General features: G+C 39.8%; 2 protein-coding genes across 3 annotated transcripts in view; both read right to left on the bottom strand.

Annotated features, from left to right (window-relative positions):
* col27a1b (collagen, type XXVII, alpha 1b) overlaps nucleotides 1-4,782 on the bottom strand; it is a 67,753-nt gene extending 62,971 nt beyond the window's left edge. Inside the window, exons 1-2 of the mRNA XM_065948227.1 lie at nucleotides 4,263-4,782; nucleotides 2,325-2,389 (exon numbers count right to left, since the gene is read on the bottom strand). Of these exons, the coding sequence (XP_065804299.1) occupies nucleotides 2,325-2,389; nucleotides 4,263-4,315 (118 nt within the window). The 5' untranslated portion in view covers nucleotides 4,316-4,782. The remainder of the gene's footprint in view (nucleotides 1-2,324; nucleotides 2,390-4,262) is intronic.
* Nucleotides 4,783-9,871: 5,089 nt separating this feature from the next.
* On the bottom strand, nucleotides 9,872-26,060 carry LOC109991648 (uncharacterized). 2 transcript variants are annotated; one of them, XM_065948251.1, is made up of 13 exons: nucleotides 25,788-26,060; nucleotides 23,748-23,910; nucleotides 23,524-23,637; nucleotides 21,820-22,014; nucleotides 21,556-21,733; nucleotides 19,681-19,864; nucleotides 19,357-19,454; nucleotides 18,841-19,194; nucleotides 18,486-18,662; nucleotides 17,937-18,127; nucleotides 16,271-16,494; nucleotides 14,175-14,760; nucleotides 9,872-13,333 (listed from the first exon to the last, which is right to left on the bottom strand). In XM_065948251.1, exons 1-13 carry the CDS (start codon nucleotides 26,048-26,050, stop codon nucleotides 13,319-13,321), a joined length of 2,742 nt encoding a protein of 913 aa, XP_065804323.1. In that variant the 5' UTR covers nucleotides 26,051-26,060; the 3' UTR covers nucleotides 9,872-13,318. The 2 variants fall into 2 exon arrangements, with proteins under 2 accessions (XP_065804323.1, XP_065804325.1); XM_065948253.1 differs by lacking the exon at nucleotides 9,872-13,333 and having other exon boundaries at nucleotides 13,343-14,760.
* Nucleotides 26,061-26,104: the final 44 nt, after the last annotated feature.

The raw sequence follows: 26,104 nt of genomic DNA on the forward strand, positions 1-26,104 counted from the left end.
TAATATCCACTATGGAGCCACACTTTCCAGCCCTATAGAACAAAGTCTGCCTAAAGTTAGGGGAGTGAAAACTGCATGCTAGAGTCTGGAACATTTACAGCAAGCAAGCGAGCGGGTTTGTCATTGTTTAAGTTCAGCTGTGTTTCTCTGGTTTATACTCTACTGAATAACTCAGTTGCCAGAGTCGAGCTTTCAACTATAGTATTTGTATCGTAGAGATTGTCTGTGCTGGTCTCCTGCTTTATGGGACATGGCTGTAAAAGTCCAGGTCCTGAAAGCATCAGGACCTAAGGTTGTCAAATCAAAGAATATTGATCCCTCTTTTGATACCAAAGCAACAAAAATAAAACTCCTTGGCACCCAATATATCTACATTGCCAAGATCTTTGTGCAATTTAGACAGTGCTTTCTCTCTTTTGCTAATGATAGCCTTTGAAAATATTTAGAACTTAAAGTATAACTGAAGATGAGAAGGTTTTTTTTTTAAAGCTTTGGTTTCCATACCATCAATCATTAAAATAAGCGTATCACATTATTGAAAACTTTGAAAAACTTTTTAAGAGCTAGATGTCTAGAAATTGACAGAGAATATTATGAAGTTTATATGTGAGAAGGGCTAAGCAGGACATCTAATCTGTGCCAAAAATGCTACAATCTGGCTGAAAATCATCAGGCCTTGAGTCTCATTCTGAGGATACGTATATGCAAACAATTAATGTATAGAGATAATGGTAACTGCAAAAAAGACTTGATTAAAGGCCTCTATGCAGGCAGTTAATTTTTAATCTGATCTAATTTGATCTCTAATCTGATCTCAAAAAGAAGAAGCAGCGGCTCATGAGGTAGAAGTCAATGAATGCAAAGGAAAGGATGCAGTCCTACAATGCTAGACTGGACATTTAATAGATTAGAGTATATAAGGAACACAAAACTTACAACAGCTTGATATTGCACAGTCCTTTCTATGTGCTTGACTATCACTGCAAGTTGTTTTTATATAAACAAGAGTATGTATCTTCAAAAAAAAAGTTAAGGAAAGCCAGCTGCTCTGTATTCTAGCAGAACTGCTTTCACAGTAAATCTTGCTTTATCAATGGAGAGTTTATAGCCTCATTAGAGTTTGAGATTTTGCAGAAACATCCCCATATATATAAAAAATATATGCCTCTAGACAGCCAGCAGTTATTACTCGCGGGAAATACCAAGTGATAAATGCAGAGTTACCTGGTAATTGCCAGAAATTGTTTTCATTGAGTGCAGTGGCTCATACTATCAAAAGGCATCAAGAAACCCTGTAAAGCTATCATTGAATAAGATTCCGCTGATTTTGATTGACAGTAAAGTCAGACAACATCCATAGAAGAGTCTTTAAGTAAGGAAAAGCTGACTGCATCAGATTTCAAGGCACAGCAGAATGTGACTCATCCTGAGAGTGAGTGCACATTTTGTAGAGAAGACTCTGGGAATCATGAGTGACAGGTCATGTATTATCTTAATACCTTTACTAAGACTTCAGAGAGTCGTAGGAAGGCTGGTTAGGGGAGACATTTGAACTTATAACAGCTACAGAATTGTAAAAGATTTGTAAGCTCATGGAATGTTACAAAACAAATCTAATAAAACTAATGTCCAAAACTCTCTAAATGCCACTTCAGATTATAAAAATATTGATTAATGAAAAGAAAAAAAAAAGGATTTGTACTTGAGCCCTTGCTTTTAGCGTAATTGCAAATATTACTAGTTCAATTTCTATGTTGCTACTGAGAGTATGGGATACAGAGTGAAGTACACGATGTTCAATTTGTACAGTATTCCATGTAAAGTAAGCAATATTCTCAGCAGAGTCTACAGTTTCTCGCTAATCCAGTTGAAGCGTACAGCACCCGATATCCACTGCCTGGAAAAAGGCTGCAAATAGTGGTCCATCTCGTACAAAGGCTTCATATGCTTTCCAGGAGAAAGTAAACATGTTGAGTGAAAGACTTGATAGATCAAACAGTAATGCTGACGGAAGAATAGCTGACCATTGCTGTCAATGGAGCGAAATAGATGCTGATTCATTCGTTTGTGAACAACTGGAAAACTTGAATAACATACACAGCAGTGGGGCCATTCTGGGATGTTATTCTTGCTTTCATTAGTTATATTAATTCCCTTTGTTCATGCTTTGTTCTAGCTATGCATGCAACATACTAAAATCATAAAATGACCTAGTTTAAGAGAGGACATACCTGAAATGTAACTGTCTTTGACTCTACCAGTACCTGCTCAAATATGTGAATGTGCTCTACATGAATCCATCCATCCGTGCTCAAGTGTCTTACCTTGTGCTTGTGCTAGCCTCAGAGAGCAGATGCAACAGAGTAAAGTCCAAAGAATCAGAACTCTCCTGAAGACAAAGACAAAAAGTCAGAGAAAGTAGAAGATAGTCAGCGTACAGGTAATCTATAGGGAGGCTGGGGCTGCACAAAAAATTCTTAACATGATCAACGATTAATCAATTGACTAATGCCATCAAACTGTAAATAGTGATAAGTTCAGTAAATTTCAGCAAACAATATTTGTTTCTTATCTAATTACTGAATTTGTAGTAGAACAGTGCATTCTTCTTTCAAGTTTGTTTTGACAGAGTTTGCATCAAAGGTAACCAGATCCCAAAAAGTCGTATCTTTAATTCTCATTCTAAGACCGACCAGAAGCCGAACAAAAGTAGCCTACCTGTTTTTACATTTACACAGTCATGCTTTCAGTCAGTACAGTCGTCATTATTACATGAAAGACCGACAACATGAGGAGGCAAGATAACAATGGCAGTTTTAAAGTTGTAACCATGTCACTTGAGCTGATTATCTTGAATCGGCTTAAGTTCAAACACTCATTTGTCAAAGACTCCTGTGGATCTAGCAGACGAGCGGAACTCTACTTTGTTCAAAGACTCTTAATATCTGTTTCAAGACAACAATCTTTGTATTATATCACTGCCTGACCAGATAAGCTCAAGCTTTCAGATCAGTGGAGCAAGAACCACTTCTGACTGAGGTACAAAAATACTGCATCAATTTTCAAGTAAATGATGAAGATAAATGTAGCATATTACATTTATCAATGCTGTAATGTGAACTTTTGTTTACAGTCAACTACAGATGAGCAATGCACTTTCAGACAGCAGTCTTAAGTGGGCTTGGTTTCTCTCAAACAGTGAAAGACTATGGGAAGGGAAATGTAAGACATTGAATGGAGTATACATTTCCGTAAGATGTATTCCTCAAGTCAAGTTACAAAAAAAAGTGTTAATTACTCAGACATAAGGATGGTATGACTCTAGAAGTTATAGTTTATCTCTGATGACTGCACATGTGACAGTAATATTTCCTGAATAATGCTTAGTTGTTGCACTCTCAGCACAGTGCTGTGGCAGCCTGCAGTTGCTGAAACTGGACTGAACTGTTGAGCCAGTGCTGTTTTAAGTGAACCAGGCTCAGTGACAAGTGCCATAATGAAAGCATTTGGAGGAAATCTTTTACGTTTGTGGTTTTCCAGAGAGCCACAGAAAGCCGCTGGTCAACCACTGACACACTGACTGCTAGTTAAAGCTCTTAAAAACCTTTCCTCCCTCGACTTTATGTCCCATTCACTGCGCTCTCACATTGACATTAGCAACAAAAACAAAAAGCAGGGTGTGCAGTTTCACTCAAGTTCAGGGGAATCATATGATGCAACATTTTGACTTTTATATCCCCTCCTTTTGGGACAGCCGGCCAACCAGCTGAGTGAGATGCACAGCAGGGAGGAGAGAGGAGAGGGAGGAGGAGAAAGAGGACTGTCTCCTCCTCTCATACATCTCCCTCAAATCAGTACCAGATCATTTGGCAGCTCATTCTAAAACAAAGACACAGTAAAGAAACTCACATTAGCTTCCACTGAACTGTCTAAAGTGCAGAGATAACTGCTTCCATAAGCTTACATACAAGCCATGAACATACACCACCTGTTCACGTAGGCCTAGTATTTTTTCCATAGGCTGTATGAACTAAATCTATTTTAATTCTGAAATTATTCGAATTCTTCATCAGTCCACTTTAATTTGTTAAAACTTTTCCTTTTTTTCATTTCTAGCTATAAGTAATTTTATTTTAATATCACTGAAAATAAAGACATGACGCATTAATTTAGACACAGATGTCGTTCACAGGCACGCTCCCTCTTAAAAACTAGGTTAAAATTGCAAAATTCTGATTAGAATTAAAAGTTGAATGACTTACCCCCCGACTCCAGTGGTTTTCACTTTGGAGCACGGGGCATTTTCCGGCTCCATAGCGGTTACTTCATTCTTTCTTGGGAGTTTTTACAACAGTCCAGACGACGCAGATAAAGTTTTTCCATTCCAGGTATTCCTCTTAAGTGTCGCGCGAGGAGTTGAACGTGCCAGGAAGTTAAAAACAAAACAACAGCTCAGCAAGCAATGACTACGCTGATTTCTGTCATTGTCCCGTCCCTTATCTCATCCCTGCAGTCTCCTTCTAGAAGATGATACCAAATTTTGAAAAAAATAAATAAAATAAAAAAAGAATGCTCCGGTGAGCTCCACCTGTGTGCTGACTATGTGCTTTTTCCTTCTTCCTCACGCGCGTTTTCTGAAGTACAATGAACGTCAAGTCACGTCTGGTCCAGCTTTCCCGGGGAACCGTTGCAGGACAAGATGACGACCGCCGTTATGTGTGTTCATGTGTGTGTGTGCGTGTGTGTGTGTGTGTGTGTGTGTGTGTGTGCCGACTTTCCAAAATGAAAGTTTATTGTGGACTGAGGAAAATCTTGAGAACCGGGAAAAGGGGGAACACCTCCCTCTGTCGCCCTCAGCTGACATCGAGGGAAACACATTAGAAGCAGAGACGTTGCAGAGCACAGCTCCTTTTGCTGAAGGTGTGTCTAAAGGCACGTGTGTAAAGGTAACATGCAGACTAAGCTCTGTGTTAGTATGTGCTCATAGTCAGTCAAAGGAAGAAATGCTGCAGGTTGTCCTGTTCGGTAATAAATTAATGAACACATGAAGGAGTTGTGCAGTTGTCAGCCACATGCTGCTTGCTGCTTTTGGAGTAGGCTACTTTAGGCTGCAGCAAGAAGACCCCCCCCCCCCCCCCCCCCCCCCACCAAAAAAAAAAAAAAAACTTAGGAACTTTACAAATTTGCACCTTAAGCATTGTTACAAAAATAAACTAGGCAGTTCCTTTCAAATGGTACATCGACTGCATGCACAGAATTGAAAGGGAATTGTTATTCCTTATTATTCTAATTGAAGTCTGTAAATGGAGGAGCCAGCACGACTGGAAAGGGCTGAGATGTTTTGAGTGTTTTTTTGTGGATGTGAACCAAAAGCAGTTAGCAGCTAAATGACAAGGAATAAGAAGTGAGAAAGTAAAATAAGGACACAAAAATGTCAGCATAACTGGGGAAACAATGAGGTCTGTGCAACTACTCAACGTGGCTGCCAGTGACAAGATCAAACGCCAACAGGGACAAAAAAAGGTCCATGATTATTCCATAAAAATGTCTTTGTCCAACACTAAGCACAGGTTGTTATGTTTTACGTCATGCCTTTTTGCATCCAAAACCTGCCACGCTATCTGAAACCGGGGAAACTCTAAAACTGGGGCATAATTACGCCTGAGTGGTTGGTTCAGTGTAAGAAAAGTAAGCGTTGCTGCAGACCCTCCATTGGTTTCACAGCAGGATCTCTGTTTAGCGATGTAGTTGTATTGACATTTGGCCTTAAAAGAAATACACAATATTTTAATCACTAAAGTTAAGTGTTTTGATGCTTATGCAACTCACAACTTTTGTGTTCTGAAAGTTACAAATCGTTTTTAGCTGTGATTAATCCCAATTGAAAGACTGAATCTTTTTCAATCTAAATATTACATGTGATTGATTGTACTGGACATTTATAGGCTAATACTGATATTTTAGAGTTCAAAATCTGAGTATGATGTTGCATCCAACATTCATTTTTACATAATACATTGCTTTTCATGAATGCACAATGTTTTTTTTAGACACATTCATTACATTCAAGACCCAAAATTTTAGTCAGAGTTCCAGAAAAACAGTCCATTATGAAAACCTTACCCTTACTGTATGTGACCAGTGCTAATGTATCTGTGGGAAACAATAGTATCAGCGGGTTGATATATAACAATCAGGGTCAATGACAAGAACATTTTATGTCACAGAAACCAGACACTTGACAAACCAAAAAATAAATACCCTTCATGTTATGATCTCCGCAATATACTCAAATTAATTTAATTTTGTAAAACAGATACAAAAAGGTTTCTAGCCCTGATTCACAGATAACACATTCTGCCGTTGTTTCTTAACCACTGCTCTGTCCCATTCAAGTTCCAATAAACAAACAGTATAACATGATGGACACTTTTTTTTTTTGCTGCATCAAACCACCAAATCAATGCATCAACTGGAACCAATAGGCCATCTTTTTGGATAGCCTTCCTTCACCTCCTGCATCTCCGGCATCTACTTCCGTTCTTACCAGAGTAGCACAGATTTGGGTTGCAGGGCTGCACCAATGAGTGAGTGTGTGTGTGTGTGTGTGTGTGTGTGTGTGTGCAGGCTGTCGTGTGCTGTGAAATTCCTCTGCCAAAGAAAGTCCTCATTGACCCGCCTTTAGCAAACATGCAATGACAGTGTCCAGGGGAGACCCAACAGAGCACCAATTCAACTGCCTGCAACTGGATCCCTCCTCCTCACACAGAGCCCCCTCACAGCTCGTCCTCTCAGGAAGGGAGCTCACCACCTGAAAGAGCACTTCCCATGTACCTTTCTGAGCTGTGTCGGATGTGAGCTTTTGTTACCACCAGTTCTAGTTCACAGACAAGAAGGGCAATGTCCTCTCAGCCTGTGGAAGAGCGCAAAGGAAGATCCCCAATCTGGAGTGTAAGGTTTCACAGAGTTTGTAATGATCATTGCAGCTGCCTATGGAAGTAGTTTTCAAACTGTGGACCAGGGACTTCCAAGTGTTCCTGAAGGCCTGCCCGTTCATTTTCTTGCTGGGAGTTATATAAGAAGATTGAAACCACTCTCGGATCTGTTCTGTAATAATGAAAAAACTAAGGCCAGCAGCTGGTTAGCTTAGCTTTGCTGAAAACTTCAACAAAAGAAAACAGCTGGTCCGACTCAGTCCAAAGGAAACAATATGACTACCAGCATCTCTAGAGCTCGTTTAATAAAGTCCCTATTCTGGCCTTAATTAAACCCTTAAAAATGCATTTCTGTCCATTAAAAGTCCCCAAAAAATGCAATAATGCCAATTGGTGCAATAAAATTCCTTACATTTAAAATAGAACTTAGTATGGACACGGAAATAATCCTTGCCTCTCACTGTCTGCTCATGGTTTAAAATTATTGTTAACCATGGACATATAATACATTTTATGTAGCAGACTCTTGAAAGTTAAAAATATGACATAGTGGATAACATGAGGCTTCAGCTACATTAACAAGCTGTTATCAATAATGACAAACTTTGATTCTGATTGCCATCGACAACTCAAAGTGAAGTTGAAACTTGACTTGCAATAATTGACTTGTTGCAATAGATGGGGTTTCCCATCTATTGCAGCATAATAGATCTTGTAGCATAAAAAACACAATATGTGAACTAGGTTCAAAACTTTATTTTTTTAGCAAAAACACATGTTAAGGGTTTCAAGATAAGTTTGGAAGGCACTGAGTCCAGCCAAGTAGAAGGAGTCAAACAATACTTCCTACTAAAACCGCAACTTACACTCTTTTAACCATAATCTCTGCATATATTAAACAAAGGGGACATTACATGTAAATATATTAGCTTTAAAAGGACCGGTTGATGGCTAATTGTTTTTGACCACAGACGTAATCTCAGGGACATCACATGTTTTTTTCTGCAGAGGCATTATGAAGCTACACAATAGCTGTCGCCGTAGTGGAAATGCTGTCTCAAATTAAGTTTCGATTGATCTAACAACAGACAAATAGGTGGAGTTGATACCGAACCTTTCTGACACAAGACTCTGCTTCACTCTCGATTGAGCCCAACATCTTCTTTAATGGAAACCATGAATGAGCTTGTGTGGAAAAAGAAATTAGCAAAGTGGATTCTTTTTGTTATTCTAGGAGATCCTGAGGCAAATTTTTCTATTAGTGTTTTATGAGCTGATTTTCTTCCACTCATCACATATGACAGCCATCGTGGACCCAGTCTTTAACCATTGACAGGTGTGGATAGGCGCTGTGACTGTTATTACTCTGAAACCAGCGGTGAGTAATAGAAGTCAGCTGCCGGGAATAAGATGCGTATTAGGAGTTAAGTATCTGCAGGAAGTTAGAAGGTTTTCCTGCAGACAGACGGTGGCTAAATAACAAACGTCCTTACACCAAATCCATATGAATTAGCAGCCTCATCATTTATGAGCTTTTGGCTGTGAGCAGTCCGAGTAGTTTGGTGATTTATTCCACTGTTCAGATTTGTTAAAACATTGAAAGACCTGAGGAGACAGTTGTCATTTTAGGTTGTTTTTTTTCTCTCTCTATTTTTGTAACAGGCCTAAGCATATGAACGTTGGAAGTAGCACGTGTCCTTTAATGTCAAACTCCAGTGTGGAAACTTTTATCTGATAAACATAGTGTCTTTTGTTTCACTCATGTGTCTCAGGGAATTGAGACCAGCTGAGAGCAGAGTCCTGTGTCCAGACACAGCTGGATCCAATAAGTTCCTGCTCTGGTGCTGTGTTTACCCATTCCATACGTTACAGGAGGACATTTAGAGAAAAGTAATATTCATTTTGTTAGATATAGGTCCAAATCAGCATTACATGATAGTATAAATTGTTGGGAGTGTTTTGAATAAGTTCAATGGTTGCATAACAGTTGCTGATCTTAACCAGCAATCTATGACATAACGATATGGATAGAAAAAGCGTTTTTTAAGCTCTGGTTTTCCGTGGTTTCTTTGATATAAAATCATACATATACAGTATAGTATTCTGACTGTTGATTTGTATAAAATTAATGTCATTATGACAACTTTGGGATTTTGCAATTTAGAGAAATGTCACTATTACCATTACTATTTTATGACATTTGGAATAAATAATAAATTATTTGAAAATCTACCGATATGACTAACATATACATTTAAAGCTCCTGCCCATTGTCTTACAAACATTATTTTTTACGGACATAAATGAAAATAAGATCAGACTGTAAATCAACACTATCCACAATAATGCGTACAGCAACAAAATCCTTCTTCATAGTCACTGATTGAACTTTTCTAGTCTTCTAACTATTCGCTTTTGCACCGTATGTCACATTCATCTGTTCACACCACATTCACGCAGAGGCTGCTTTATGAAGTGACAATCAGTATTAATGAATCACATTAATTCACATACACACGCCGCTGACGTGGCAGCAGGAACAACTTGGGGATTAGTGTCTTGCCACGGACATGTAGCTGGATCAAACCCCTGACCTTCTGGTTGAGAGGCATCCCTAGTGGTTAAGAGACAGGACAAGTTCAGTCACAGCATTCTCGCCTTGTTGTCACTGCAGCAGGAGCAGGATGTTAGTGAAAAAACAAACTCAGACTCACTTTACACGAGTACAACAGAGAAGGGAAAACTATCAACAAATTTGAAGATGAAAATGGATTAAAAAGACTGTGAGATCTAGACAAACCTCCCAATCACACAGAAACATAATTACACATTAATGAGTATGTAACTCTCTTTACTCAAAGTGAGATTCTGTCTTCGAAGCACAAAGATGGCTTTTTTTTCTTTTTTTTTTTTTTTACACAAATCAGAAAAGGACAGCTGATTTTCAGTTCAAATAAAAAGCTTTCGATGAAGTTTTAAGATTAAAAGCGGAGTGTAATGACTGTCTTTTCCAACAAATAAGTGAGGACATATCAGAGGCATTCAGGTTTATTGTGTATGAGTGGCAGATGATTACTTTGGTGTTTTTGGGTCAGAATGACTATTAAGTAAACCTATTTAATATGTTCTTTTGACCACAGGTCTCTTAGCCCCATCATTCATCTGAGGCACCATGTAATGCTGCAACAGTCCACGCTTGTTCTGATTCTGGCATCTTTTCATGTTATTTAAGGGCACATCAAAAGTCAAAGTATACTTTATACAAAATTGCAGTTCCTTTCATTACCTCTCAATGAACAGCAATAATAATCACTTGAAAAGCAAAAGTCTAAATCTTTGTGAAGGCCACATTAGATGTGGTAATTATTGCCAATTCCTGCACCCGCAGAGCAGCAGAAAGACAGACACGGCTGCCAAGTCAGAGGCATTGTTGTGGTGACATTTGAGCGGCGGATCAAGCTGCTGACGAACAATCCATATTGAAAAGCTGCTCTTTCTGCTAAATGTCAAACAGTGGCAGGAGATATTGTTCATGGAACAGACAACAGAAAACTTTTCATTCATAATCATCAACATGCTGAGTCAAGCACTGTGGTGGCTTTGGTCAGCCAGGGTGCACAGTTGATTTAATCTGAAGAGTTGAAGTAGTTTGGCATTCGACTCCCCTACTGCTGGTGATTTAGTCATCTGCCATTTTTATGAACTTTTGTCCCAGACTATGCTTGCTATCATCACATTATGAAAATTGCTTTCCATAATACAAGCGGCATCGATGCAAATGTACAGATGTGCAGTTGGAATATTTAATTTAGCTGTTCAGCAGCTTTATGTTTATCATCCTTGATTGAAGTCATATTATCAAGGATCTGATTTGTCTGGAGTAATGCTCACTTCAGAGATTTTCTGACCTGACAATGGGTCTGAACTGTCGGAGTCTAATGGATTTCCAGTAATTCATGTGAATGTTTATTTGTGGATATTTCCAACAAACCTGCTCATTTTCAAAGGACAGCAGTGAATTATCTTGGCTTTTGGTGTTTATTTGCTTTGCTGTGTACAAGTGGTGATGTGTTTTTAGCCACCAACACAGTTCTCATTCTAGGGGAAATGCATGAGCTGGTTTTGTTGGGCAACCTTTATTTATGTTAGCATTATGAATGCCTATGATATGAGGTTTGCACATAGCATAGGCACAAAATGATTGACTTGTTAGCTTTGGGCTCCTTGTCATCCCTGTAAAGAATGTGTTCCCTTATAAGTTGCTCTCCATTTCCAGATAGTTCAACTTTGATCATTTTTAGATGGATGAAGAGAGGAAAATATTTACCTTTTCTGTAATGTGAAACCTATCTGCTATCATCGACCTACAACAAGCTACAACTTACTTTTCAGAGCTTCTGGTGTATCCAGTTGTTATTAGTTAGTAATTGACTGTGCCTAAAATTGTATCCCCTGGTGTTCCCATTGTTTTAAGCCTGTAGCAACTTCTAATGCGAGAATGGAGCTGGTATTAAGAAATGACATCCATGTGCATATTGTTAACTACGCTTGCACGTATGTTTAAAGACAAAGTTAAAGCTAAATCTTGAAATGGCATAGACCAAAGCCTGATAAAGCACTGGTGGACGAGGTTACTCAGACTACGGACCACTTGTGTTTAAGATGTTGGCAAACCTACCAGCATAAGAATAAAATATTACTCTACCTGTTCTCCTCACGTCATTATTCAGTCTATAAAATGTTCTCCTATTCTGAATGATAGAAGGGGATCTGTTAGGCCCTATCTAAAGATTTCACTGCAGTGCTACATCTCAAAAACATAAACCCTTCACTCTCATCCTCAGCCAGGCCTCTCTGCATTCATCCTCTGCTACACTGTGTGCACAAAGTAGGAGCCAACATCAACGTCCTGTTCGACGCTCACTGTTTACCTGAACAGAAGAGAAAATGAACCAAGAGCCTCATACTGCTGTTAATTAAAATCAAATCAGTGTCCTTTTTTAGCCCTATAATTTACCGGATTAGCTGCCTTCTACCTTACATACAAGTGTGATTCAGATCCATGCCATGCATGTGAACACATTTGCACAATTACATAAACATCAGAAGTACATGGCTCTCCAAAGAGACATTGATGCATAATATGGTAGTGGAATATACGTGAAACTAATGCATCCCTATGCCAAAGAACCTTCAAGAAAATCAGAATCGCTTAACTTCTAATAATAAATAACCATTTTCACCTTATTTGATATCTGTATTTTCCCTACAGCACAGCACCAGCTATCTGAGACTTAAACCCTGTATAGTATACATATAGTATCCGATGTATCTATGCTACTACTTTTCCGCTTTAAAAAGTGGTAGTATATGTCTTTTATTATCTTACAAAACTGTGTTGAATGTCTTTACCCCAAAATTTTGGATCTTGCATTGTCAGCGAGTTGTTGTCTGTTTTTCTATAACATTGGGCTTTTTGCCTTTATTAGATAGTCGTGGATAGAGTAGGAAATCGGGAGGGATTGGGGATTAACATGCAGGAAAGGAGCCACAGGTTGAACTTGAACCTGGGCTGGCCGCCTGGAGGACTATAGCCTCCGTACATGGGGCGCGACCTAACCGCTAGGCCATCTGCGCCCCAGCAAGTCCTTTCCTGTACTGCTAAAGCAGATACTGTAGAGGTCGAATACCTAAAAGGCCAACAAGGGGAAACTGTTCCCTGTGTTAACTTGTGAATTCCACACAGATTTTGTTCATATGATTTAAGGTCTTGTTTTGGGAAGAGTGGTTGAAAGAAGCTTGCAACACTGCAGGATTTGTTTCAAACCAAATACAGATAACATTTGCAGAGGGACAATGGGGTCACTGATCTGAGTTTTCCTTGTAACAGAGAAGCATGGAGGCCTTATCGTACTTGACAACGAATTACAGTACGGCTCTTGTGGCCAGCTTATGCTCAGCCAGGCATGATTGTGTACCACTTAGGTTTGTGTTCAATCTACTACAAATGTGGTTGTTGAGATCTTATAGAAGATCAGCAGCCAAAGAGAAAAGAAACTTCGGCTCTCTTTAGCGCTGATAACAAAATCTTGCCTGTGTCATTTGCAGAAGTTTCGCTACAAAGAATTGACCTTACATAATAGGACAACCTAGACTAGACATCTTTTTACTTTAAATCTGGGCTGCCACAACACCACAAATAGAAGCTTATTCAGTCTGATACGGCAGCGCAGGATGACTTCTGCAGATGTAATCTTCAGGTGCGCCAGTCTCATTTATCTGTCATCCTCATGGGGCTTTCGGAAAACGTCTTTATCGGTGTTCCACAGAAAGGAATTCGTGAAGACTTCAGATGAAATATGGAGGGATTGGTTTCAGCAGAATCACTGCTGGCAGCCCTGAGAGGAGGAGATAATTACCACTTTGACAAGCTTTGATCACAGGTACAGTTATTCTCAGAATGTCTGCGTTGATAGAACAATGAGATGACGGCTTCAGAATTCACAACGATTTTGCCCTAGTTTTTCTCCCTCCTCCCGTCGTGCTTAGATTCTGAATAGAAGCTCTGTCTGGAGACAAAATGAGGGTAGTTTACGTGTCGTGGCTTAGCTGTCAATTACTGTTGTTTTTTCGTTGAGGTGCAGAGAAGGGATCTGATGATGGCTACTGAAATGTTTTGGATGGCTAAAAGTCAAGGGTAAGTCATTCGTGACCTGTGAATACTGTGGGTGGAATGAATCACTGCGGTTTCTTTTTGTCAGGAGGCAGCAAATTAGTCAATAAAAACGACAGCGGGTTCAGAGAGCCTTGTGCTGAAGTCGGTTTTAGCAAAGTAGGAGGTGTGGGTTCACGAGGGGTAACGCTGGTGGGAAGAAGAAGAAAAAACTCAAGGTGAAGATGTAACCTCACCACAAAGAAGAAAGGTTCACTTTATTGAGAGCTCTTTGAAAACGCATCCAGACCACAGTGCTGCCCTAAAGCAAACATGCCTCCTACACTGCCTACCTGGGCTAAACTAAGATGCAGCATTTGTGAGCATGGCCACCCAGTTACAGGAAGGAAAATCTTTATGTGTGTGTTTGAAGGTCAAGCAAGTCAAATGAGTCAGGTTTTCTCCCATTCTGACCTCAAAATGTAAACAGAGAATGCTCTGAGCCCTCAAGTGAGTGCTTTGTTTATTATTTTGCATTATGTTCTCATGGTTTGGGAGTGTATTCTCCCACTCATGAATTATTTTACCTCTTCCTGTATCCTACTTATGAGTCCCGCACTGATGCTGTTCTCCTGAAGGCTCAGATGCCTCAGCGGGAACTGCATTCTACAAAGCAACGCCCCCATGATGTCGTTTCCTCCAACATCACTGATCCCATTCCTGTCCAGATCCACCTGCTGCAGACTTGTGTTCTCTTTCAGCATGTCAGCCAACAGCCGGACCCCTGGGTCACCTAAGTTGTTCTCGTCAAGGTTGATCTGAGTCAGTGATGTGTTTCCTTTGAGGCTGTCGAAAAGCTCCTTCCATGCCGCCAGATCTGCGCCGCCGGTCTGTGCCAGCCCTAAGTACTGAAGATACGAGTGGTGCCTTATGTATGATGCTAACACTCTTACCCCCTCGCTGCTCAAGCCATTTCCCCCAATATCAAGTTCTAAAAGTGCAAAAGCCCTGAATGAGCACCATCCAGTGGGGAGCTGCGCCATATTCTGCTCTGATGGAAGAAGCAGTGCCTGCTGGATGGCAGCAAAAGCTGAAGCTGTTTGTTGCTGCAGCTCGGCTATTCCACTCAACAGGGTCAGCACTCCATGGTCTCGAAGTTTGTTTCCAAACAGGCTGTAGAGAGATTAAAAGCAGTGGTTACCATGGAGATTGATTTTGATTCCCGCATAAAAAGCTGACTTTGGAGGGTACACATTTGAACCCTGCCTTTAAGATGTCCCTTTTATGATATATGAAATGCAAATTGTTTACATCTGGTTGCATGTAGTAGTACAATTCTGCATGTATTGTCATGGATCATTTACATTTATTTTTCTTTTATTGAGTCAATTTCTTTTCTTTTTTTTAAGGATTTACAATTTGAATAATCATGTTTTAATGGTGTATTTGTTAGGATTGCTGAACTGTATATGCACTTTCATCAACATTTAGTAAACACTTTCAACTCTTAAAGGACATGCTTGATCTGCTGTAGAACACATTTAAGGGATAGTTTGTTTCATCCATACTAAAAAGAGTTTTGTCCCAAGCTATTTCTTGGCTCAGACCAGTAACTTCCTTAAGTCTCTGATGGTTGGCTGGCTACTGCATAGAGGAATCGGCTAATGGCCGTAGAGTTGTTTGTAACAGACAGATAAGAAGTGGTTTAAATCTTCTCATGGAACACGCTACAAGCAATTAAAACCTTCTTTCTTAAAGACTCACACTATTCATTGTATCGTGTAGGGTGGAATAAAAAAAGCAGAGATGATTTCCAAAATGCAGACTGCAGTGTTTAACTTGCAGTGTTTGAAAAACATCTAAGTAAATAAAAATAAAAAATGCCACCAAAAGATACAGAGGTTTCTCTCATGATATTAAGTGATTTTATTTTTTTCGATTTGAAAAATCTGCACATTGTTTTTTTCTTGATTATTTGTCACATTTCCATGGCGGTGAGAAGAGTTTGTTACCAAGCTTTCCACTGAATCTAATCTCTGCATGTTAAAAAATTGAGCTTCATTCAGCTGTGTGACTTCAAAGGGTGACTTCACTCGTGACAGACTTGGGGAGGGTCTGGTTTGAGAGAGGCCCTTAAACCTATGAGAGGGATGAAACACTGTAGAATAACCAAAACCAGAAAGAAATAACAAAAAGAGAAATGATAACTCAGCTCTAAATTTAACAAAATACTTCACCAACCAACAGTGAGGACATAAAGCACTTTGTCTCGTCTATGATAAGCAGCTGTGTGTTGCACTGTATCTCAAATTTAACATACACTGTAATTCGTCTCATAGTTCAATGTGTCTATAAAGAAAGACAATCTCTTGCACATTTATTGTGTTTTTAGTGGGAAAATAGATCATAACTCAGAGAAGTTAGGCACTGGAGGCCTGTCTTGTTCCCATAAAAGAGATGTATTATGTCATTCAGCAGTGTGAGGCTAAAATGTTATACTGCAATGACGAGCCTGTCCTTGGTTTAACTGCATGTTTTTACTGTCCGCTCAGTTTTATGACTTTCTTTTCTAAATTTATATTTGACCACTTTTGAAGTTTAATGTACCTGGATCTGTTTCTACTTTGCATGTTTTATTTTTCTGTTTTTGATGTAAAGGGGCCATTCAAGCTTGGGGACTTACTGTAAGCCTCTGACTTGAGGCTTCACTCGCAGAACGTCCAGCAGGATGTGAGCACCGTATGGACCAATGAGGTTGAGGTTGAGGTTGAGTAGAGTGACCTCGGACAGGCTGCTCTTCAGGGACCCCGCCAGGCTCAGCAGATGGTCGTCAGTCAGGTCTGTGTTTCTCAGAACCAGCTGCTCCACCTGATCGGATGTGCTCAGCACGGTCATCATGGCGTCGAGCTACAGTAACAAATGCTTTTTAATTTGATGGCCTATTGGAAATACTTCAGTTGAAGCTTTATTACCAAAAGTCCGAACCAGTCTGAGACAAAGACATTTATCACCACATGCTATAAGGACAGTGGGACCTCAGCAAACACACATATCTAAAAACAAAAATCAAAACAAAACACGCATACAAAAAACTAAAGCAAATTACGTTTGAAAAAAACGGATACACACTGAACACAGCTTTAACATAAATACTGTGACTTTGACACTTTGGCAATATTGTCCTTTATCATGCATGCCAATAAAGCATCTTCAATTTAACATTAAACTGAATCACCCAAAGGATCTCTTATCTTTAAAAAAAAGTTTAAGCATTTTAATTTGCATGAGGCCAAAGAGTGTTTATTTATTTTTATTTTCTCATCCTTTTGCTTTTCCTCAATGCTAGGGTGAAATGGTCTGCCAAGCCCCACAAAGAAATGCTCCAAATAGAAATATCTCATCTAACTTTATATTCACCTCAATCACAGAGAGCAGGTTTTCCTAAAAGTACAGATTGTATCACTGCCTTGGGAACAGACTATATTGAATGTTTTGTGTTTTTTTTGCCCGGGTGTGAGAGCAGTGAAGCTCCAAACTGTTTTGCAGGCGGGGACAGAGATGTGCTGTGCAGGTGCTGGATCTTTTTTTTTTTTAAACTCAGAGACAGGACCAGAGTCCAGAGAGACATATGATGTAGTTGTCGGCCATAACCGCTCTGTCACTTTGCAAGACCTTGAGGAATTTTTCAGGCAGTGTGTGAAGCTCTTTCATCGTGACGAATAGAACCGAGCCAAAAGGCCTGCATGTCCGAGATAAAACTCACTGGCCATTTGTTGCAGCCATTTGGTTATTAACCCCCATGTGATGAAATAGACCTTTATATTAGGACATTTCTTTGAGAATAAATCAACTAATCAGACAATAAATGTGACCTAGAATGGGAAACTGTCTTTTTGATGGCAATTGTAGTACCTGATTACTTTTGAGAAAAGCTCCTGTAGGCCTACTTGTTGTTGTAGTGGATTTTTTTATGGTTATATGGATATCTCACACAGTGAAAAGTATTAGACGGTATATTAATACATCTCCTTTAAATTATTTTGTACTGTTTAAAGTTTAATACACGAAAGTTGCGACTTTTCCCCCTTGAATTCAGATTTTGTTTTTTTATGTGTTATAGTTGCATTATTGAAATTAGGAAAAAAATAATAATGTATCCCTTTAGTATCTCTTTAATCTCTCTTTTGCCCTTATAGCAGAAATATACCAGTTCTAACTAAAAATTAATGCGCACTGCTGCATAATACAGCAATGCGGTTATTTCAAAGGCTTTCTGCCTAATATTAACTGCCAAGAGCGTTCCTGGCAGACACACTGATTCACCTCAGTAGTTTGTGTCGTACACACACCTGCACCTGCAAGTCTTGTTCTCTAACAGGCTCCTCTTTGCCAGCACTCTGGCTTGCCGTGTCCTCCTCTTCCTCCTCTGGCTCTCCATCAGGCTGTAGGACGCCGTCACTTTCAGCACTGAGCTCCACATCTGAGCCTGCAGCTTTGGGGCCCGATGACAGCCTCTTCTGCAGCCGGCACCTCTCCAGGACTTGGCATGCAAAGAAAAAGACAAGCACTCAGTAATTAATAAAAAAACTGTCGCTATGAAAGCCAAGTGCACATAGTGATATTGATACCCTGCTTTGATGTGAGAATGCAAGAAATCTAAAATGTAGTTTTGTTACAAAAAAACAAACACATATTGCATTGAAATTCATGAATGCAGGTGTATGGGTATCAGTGTGAATATTGTCCGATGAACATCTCCCAAACATCCTGCATCCTCTTCTAAACATGCACCACTTTCTTTCAGGGTCACAATTTCTGCTTAAGTGTTAGATGAATCAGTTACAGCCCTCCAGGGGGATTCCCACTCGTTCCTTCTGTGCTGCAGTTTCTTCACTCACTGTTTGCCTTGAACCAGTTGTGTTTGTTTTGGCCCTGCTCCAACACGGTGCTCATTTCCACACATTCTTTGTAGAAGTCCTTCGGTCCTTCCCCGTCTCTGTTTTTCCCATTTGATCCCGGGTGCTTCTGCTTCTCTGCGTTCTGCTTAGTCAGTGCTTTTTCATCCTGCAATGAATCTTTACAAAGAAACACTCTTGATCTTACTCATTTTTTTCCAAACAAAATGTAAAAAAATTGAAAATTCAAGTACAGATATGAAGGTCATCTAGTGCCCATATAAAAAAAACTGTATTTTCATTTTTTTTCCCACCCTCATTTACAGGAATCAAAGAAGCTAAATTGAATGAAACTTACTCAGAACTGTAACCTTGCTGCTTGCTTTCTTCGGTCTTACTTCTTGTTCAGATGATGCTTGGTCTTCAAATTTTTCCATCACTGTCGGCCTCAACGAAACCTCTGAGCCCTCTCTGCCTCTCTTTTCATCACTCTTTTTGTCGCCCGTCTTGCCTGTGCTCTGTTTTTGATTACTTTGACCCTTGCGTCGTTTACTCTTGCCCGTCTCTTTAATCCCTGCAACAGCCAGGTCTTCGCTGTCTGTAGATCCTCCGCCGCCTTCCTTTATGTTTTTTTTTGTTCTCCTCCCGGACTTCTTCTCTGGTTTGGCTGGGATGAACAAAGGGGATGATGGGCATGACTCCACAGTGCCTGCTTTTGGAGACAATATAAAAGAGGAGAAAAGTGCTTTGTTTGACATTTTCTCTTTAAATTAGTCCATCGAAATCAAGGGCTGGGCCTGATGTCAAAAGAATGTTGATGAATAAGCTTTAGGAAGTAATGGAAAATGGAGCTACTCATTGCGAGGCTTTGTACCGTTGCCAGGGCTGTGCTCTAGAGAGAGAATTAAGTTCTGCTTTGTGCCGTTGTTCAGCTGTTGGCAGGAGCTGTATTTGTTACGGAGACTTGTACATCTGAAAAAGAAGAAAAAATACGCTTTTATGCTGACTCGAATTCCCTCTCTGTACCACCATGAAACATCATTCCCCCCATGTCATGTAATATGCAGGCTTTCACCCCCACTCTCGGCCTTCAATATGTTAATTCCACTGACAAATAGTTGAACTTGATGTGTTTATTCTGCTACTAATTTCAGACATGTTCTGCCACTGCTGTGTGTCGTTGTCCCTGAAATCTGACCTGTAGCACGGCATCCCACCAGCGAGCCACGTCAGTCTGAAGCAGCTCCTCCTGCCCTGCTGGAAGCCCGGCGCATAGCGGTACTCGCAGCAGGAGCTGATCCTGGCCACCATGATGCCATTGACGTACAAGGTAGTGCTAAAGGGGAAACCTCTGTGCCGTTGAGAGACAAACTGGAACTGCTCTGAAAGACACAAGAACTTCATGCTGTGAAGGACATTTGAATAAAGATTTCAGAGGCCAGCGGCCCTGACATTTTCTGGAGTGCATGTGTGAAAACAACTCTGGACTCTACCTGGCCTGCTAATTCAGGTATTTGAAACGCTGTCCACGTATAGTAGGTGACCCATTTTAGCATTTGACCTCTGTGGGGTCGTAAGACCAATCAAGCACACCTGGCTCGCTGCCAGAGCTCACTTTCTCTCTTATTCACACCAGCTCCCTACCCGAGGCTCACACTGTTACACCCATCCATACACACATGACATTACTGGTCTTACAGATTGACATCTTTTTCTGACTTTTCTGATTAAGTCAGTGGCCCAAATAAAACATTTTTTTTTTTTTTAGCTTCCTTGTATATTATAAATAGGAGCCAATTTGTTACACTTTCTTTTAAGGCTCAGGAGGATTTTCAGAGCAGATTTCCAGATCAAAACAATGCTCCCTTCAGACTCACCTCCTTCATCCCTAAGCTCCACCCTCCCTTCCTGTCTCCAGCCCTCTCATTCTGTTTCACTCTCAGGTTTTTGTGAGGCAGTGAGAGCAGCGGAAGACTGCAGATAATCAAAACAAGCTTCTGTGATCAATTTAACATTTACTAAATGCATCTCAGAATTGCTTCTGTTTTATCCGTTTGGCCTTTTAGACCGAAGAAAATATTTTCTTCCCTTTGGAAATCTGTTGGTTCTCCTTGGGTTGTACTCCTGCAACACTGTTATCATGCCTCTAGACAAAGCAACCTTGTGTGGGCAGCCTGTCTCTCTTCCTCCACATGGTGGCAGGGCTGGACCAACCACGGACCTCCACAGTGGTGGCATGGCTAACGGTTGGACAGGGAGGGAGTCACTCGAAAAAAAGCACATGTATGAAACAAGTTTGAGCCTTTAAGGGAAACGTAAACAACCTGAAGGAAGCGCTGTCCACTCCATGTGAATACTGAGCTGATAACATATAATCCAGAGACAGTTGATAACTCTCTTTTTTTAAGGAATTAATATTAATAAAATTTGAATAAAATTCCATAAAGAAAGTGTCTTATTCTGGTTTATTCAAAAAGCAAATTTCCAAATCTATTGTTTATTTAAAAACATATTTTAATGGAAAAAGTACCAAAGTCAGCATAATGAACAATACTGACTATATAGAGTAAAAGTGATTGAATATCATGGCAAAATAGATCATTTGTAGCCCGCTAGACATGTGTCTGTATGTGTCAGCTATAAAAGATGTAAACAGATCAAACACACACACACTGTTTGGAGCAGAAATCCATAACTTTGTTCTTCCATCAGGCTGACTCTTTTGATTCTCTCCGTGCAGTGACAGCTGTTCGGTTTGTACCAAAATGAACCTGCTGCAAAGATGAAACAGCTTGTCTTGTCTATTGACTTTTGTATATGACGGTAGTCAGTCAGGTCACACATCAGCCTCCTACTCACTCTCAACTCAAATGGAGCCTCGGGCCGACGTCCTTGTATTCCTTTTGAAAGTGTTATTTAAGGGCAGAATAGTGATAAAATGTTTTTAAACTTTTTACGTCCCTAAACGTGGAACAAGTTTCAGATGGTTTGAATAGGCACTTTAAAAGTCAAATGTTCTGATACATTTTCTTGGCTGTTATATAAACACAGTTTTACATTTCTGAGCTCCTACCTCCTGCAGCCACCAGCCCTTTGAAGACACAGATATTCTCCCCTCCATTGACCTGCTGGAGAACCTTCAGTTCATCCCGAGTTGACCCTGACCGGGACCCCTGATGACCTTGTCCCAGGTAGGTCATTGTCACAGCGACGTTTGATTTCTTTGCCTCTTTCTGTGCTTTAAGGTTACTCTGATATGAAGACAGAGCAAACAGGTTTGACTTTGAAGGCAAGCTTCATTCCATTTTCACAGGAAGCTGAATAGATGTCATAATACCTGTTTTTTAGGGTGACTCGTTGTTCTCTGAGAGGTGACAGAGGAGAACGATCCTCGTCTTTTGTCGTAGAGGTAAGGGCAGGACTGACTCAGAGTCCCTCTGATCGAGGTGAGACTTGATGCTTTTGTTGTAATGGCTGGGAGGTAAACATCGTCTTTACCATTTCTACTGGATCGGGCTGTTGAATCATCCAACTATAATGGTAAGACACAATATACAGTATATATATTTTTAATTACGATTTATTTTAAGGCCTTTTATGCCTTTATTTAAGAGTCAGGACAGTGGGGAGAGCATGGAATCAGGAGGAGAGAGTGGGGAATGACATGCAAGAAAATAGACGAGGTTCAGAGTTTAGCCTTGGCCACCCGCTTTGAGGACTAAAGCCTCATATGGGACGCTCGCCCTGACCGTTGGGCCAAAAACAAGAAGATGCGAGAAATCAATACATAGAAATGGGTGTTGGCTTAGCACAGTCGGTGGAGTAAGCTAGCTGTACTGTATACAGAGACAACGTCTTTAACACTCTGGTCTCCTTTGACCATTTGGTGCATGCCATTCTTACTCTCTCTCTCCCTTTATGTCCTGTTTCTCCTCAGCTGTCCTATCAATAAAAGCAAAATACATTAAACTAGAAATTAAACTGGTAGTAAGCAACATAAAAATTCCAATGGAACAATCCTTCCACCTCTCACTCAGATACCTCATCACTCAGCTAAGCCCTGTCCACCAAATGACGCAGCAAACATGAAGGCCAAGCGTCGTCCCTACAAACTGTCTGTTCCACTCAGCTGTTTGAACTCAAAGGAGAGAGACAGTGAAAACCAATCGATAAACATCCCCAAAAGGTTCAGAAATTAGAGATAGTATGGGCCGCACAGCTGTTGCGCTCTCAGCAGCTCCACCAAGAGGAAAGAGAGAGAGAGAGAGAGAGCTGCTGACACAAGTCATGCTAAAGTCAGATGAGGCTAGTTCAGAGTCACTGTGACTATTTACTTCCAAGCTAACCCTGACTTGTTTTTTGATACAGACCTAAAAAAAACTTCCAAAAAAACAAAACTCAAAGGGGTTCGGGGCTCACAGACACAGAGAGACAAATATTTAAGGGAACATATACTGTACGTTTAAAGTGGTTAGTGACATGCAAAGATTAACATTTGTTATTTCAACCCAAATTCTCATGAAAGAGAGTTGCCTACTGTAGTTTTTACTTAAATAAAGATATCAGGAAAAAGTTAACCAAGACAAAACAAATACCAGGAAAAATAGCTTTGACTAAAGCTTCACATTTCTCCATCGTGAAATCTAGTATATAAATCACGTTTAAAACATGTGTTCTGTTTAATATCACAAGAAGCACATTATCTACCAAGCATATAATCTAATACAATAGATCTTCATCAGCTCTTTGACTGTCTGTGGTGTTAATATTAGGCTACTTGTTAGGCCTTCCAAATAGAAAATGAAATCATTATTAAATGCTGTATACATTGGTTTTTTGGTTTGTGAATATTTTTACAGAAAAGAAAGGAATATATTTTTGTAATGTGTCGCCTCTTTACAAATCTGCTCCGTCACTCATTCAGAAATGCTTCTTGGTTTTAGATTCACACAGAGCTCTCAATCTGTGACAATGTTAAAGCGCCACTCACTGTTATAATAATGATAATAATAATACACTGTTGAAAAGGAAGAGATCTGACCTTGTAGATCTCCACAGTGTCGGGGTTCTCGAGGAGGAGGAGTTTGCTCTTTGCTCTGATCAGACTGGCGATGGAGTGGATCATTTTCTCATCCCTAGCAGGCTGAGCTGGGATCTGATCGCATCCAAAAACAAATCAAAAAAGCTCTCATAAGTTAAATAACCAATTATATTAATGTTATGCACTGTGGAGGATCTACAGTCAGTTAACAGTTAGACACTTACAGGAGTGTCTCGGCCTCCTCCATGGACTCCTCTGTAAAAGAGATCCTGAAGGAGGGTCTTGCTGTTCCTTCTGATTCTTCTCATTGATTCCCTCTGATACGAGGCAGAATTCATACTGACCATCAGTCTGAATCCACAGAGTCGCCTGACTGGTAAATCATTCCTGAATTCACAGATAACAAAATTGTGAGAAGGTGGGAAAGCTGGGATTGGTATTTTTGTGGACATTGCACAAGTAACAACAAGGTAATTTTAATTTATGTCATGGGAAGTGCAATGAACACAGCTAAGGAATTATGTCTGGGCATTATAGAGCTAGAATCAGGGTTAGCCTAGCTTAGCATAAAGACTGGCAGCACTGAACACAATTAGCATGGATCTAACTAATGTTTTAAAACATTCATACCAACACTTCTAAAGCTCTGTGATTTTATACTGAACATGTTATTCTATTTTGTAATACATACAAAGGTGTAATAACAACAGTTTTAGGGATAATACAGGTGCTGTAGCTCAGGCTCAGTTTGCTTTTTCCCAGCCTCCCACTTAACTGTGGTCTGCATGCTAAGCTAGGTTTGTTATTTCCAGCCTCCAACTTGGATCCTAATTTACAGACATGAGAGTGTTGACGATATTTTCATCCAACTCTTGACGAGAAAACAAGAAAACAATACAACAATGTCACCAAATGTATTTAAATATTTAGTATTTAGGAGCATGTTGTTTTTAGGTTCTTAAAAAGTATTGATATGAGCTATGCAATCTTGTTTGCATATTAATTTAGAACAACAAAAGAGCAGACATGACAGTTCTAACTTAGAAAAGCTATTCATGGCATATGTTGCAGAAAAATAGCTTGGCCATAGCGTGGCAATATGTTGGCAAAACAGCCTGATATAGTGTAAATCATGTATGTGAAGACAGACCATAACATTTTCTTGTTTTTTTAAATACAATCCCCTGCTTTAATAATGAGGTGAAACTAAAGGTGTAGACTGCCATTTAAAAGGTTTGAATCCAGGATAATAGAACTTTATTATTACCTTATTATTGAGCTGTAAATATAAAGTTTTACCCAATGATCATGTGAGGGAAATGAAATGAAATCTAGTCTAAAGAACGAGGTTTTCTTTGATCTTAGAATCTAAAAGATGTGTGTTATTAATCATTAAACACTCCTTAGATGGGATTTACAGGTGGAAATGGATTTTGTCTTCACTGTGGTCACTGTGCTCCATAAAACCGACTCAGGCAACACAATCTTTCAACCTGGGCTTTGTGTGTTCAAAACAAAGTAAATCCTCTACTTTTGGAAACCTTATAAAGATAACGCTGATCTTTCATTGTGAGCTAATAAGCCTCTAATGTTTCCTTCACTGCCTGTCGGTAAACTACAGCGTCTGTAACCTAATCGCTTCATCCGTGTCATCTGCTGGGTGAGTGCGTCAGGGACAGGAGGCAGCAGGCAAACAGCCATGTCCTGAGATTAGAAGCCTGATGTATGCATGAGTGCACCTCAGCTTTAGATGGAAATAAAGAATAAATATATGAAGTTTGAGTTGAATAGGGTACTGTTCTGTTTTGTCATTTCAGCTTATTGTCTTAGAGGCTGTTGTAACTCCCTATAACTTTTGTTTTTGAGTATTTTACTGAAGTTACAGCACTCTTTGTTGAACCATTTAGTTAATAAACACAAGTACTACCAGAAAGATGTTCTGAAAGAATCTCGAGTAAAAGTAATGAAGTATTGATATGCTGACTTGTAATGCTGCATCAGCTACTTTAACTTCCTTCTTTACCTTGTTAGATTGATTTGAACTATTGATACATATATTCTATATTTTTCAATCATAATCCTAAGTAACACTGGTTGTACATTTAGTTGAAGAGTAATAAAAAGTACAACAAAATAAAAAGCACAAGTACCTCAACATTGCACTTTCTTACATGTATAAATCATTCAAGAATACACCATTGGTCACCACCATTCTAAAGCTCTATCAATGGACGTTAAAAGGCTTTACTCATTTTGTTGCTTACCTGGTAAATAGTAACACCGCTGAGTGATGCTTTCTTAGGACTATCCATATAAAGGTGTTTGATTCAATTCTTTTCCTCCTTGAACTGTCAGAGAACAGAGCTCTTACCTGTTGTCTTGTCCAGGTACAGAGCCGAATGTGTGTTTCCACCAAGTGATCTGATCCGTCCACAGCTGCTGATCTCTTGTTCTCTGCTCTCTCTTCACACAGTGACACCTGAGCAGTAACACCTTTGGCTCTGAGCCTTTGACGCTGCTCCCTCATTCATCTTTAAACATCCCTGACCGTCAAATATGTGCGCTCTGAGCACATGTGAGT

Source organism: Labrus bergylta, chromosome 2 (genome assembly GCF_963930695.1).
Source record: "Labrus bergylta chromosome 2, fLabBer1.1, whole genome shotgun sequence".
In the NCBI taxonomy this organism is placed as follows: Eukaryota; Metazoa; Chordata; class Actinopteri; order Labriformes; family Labridae; genus Labrus; species Labrus bergylta.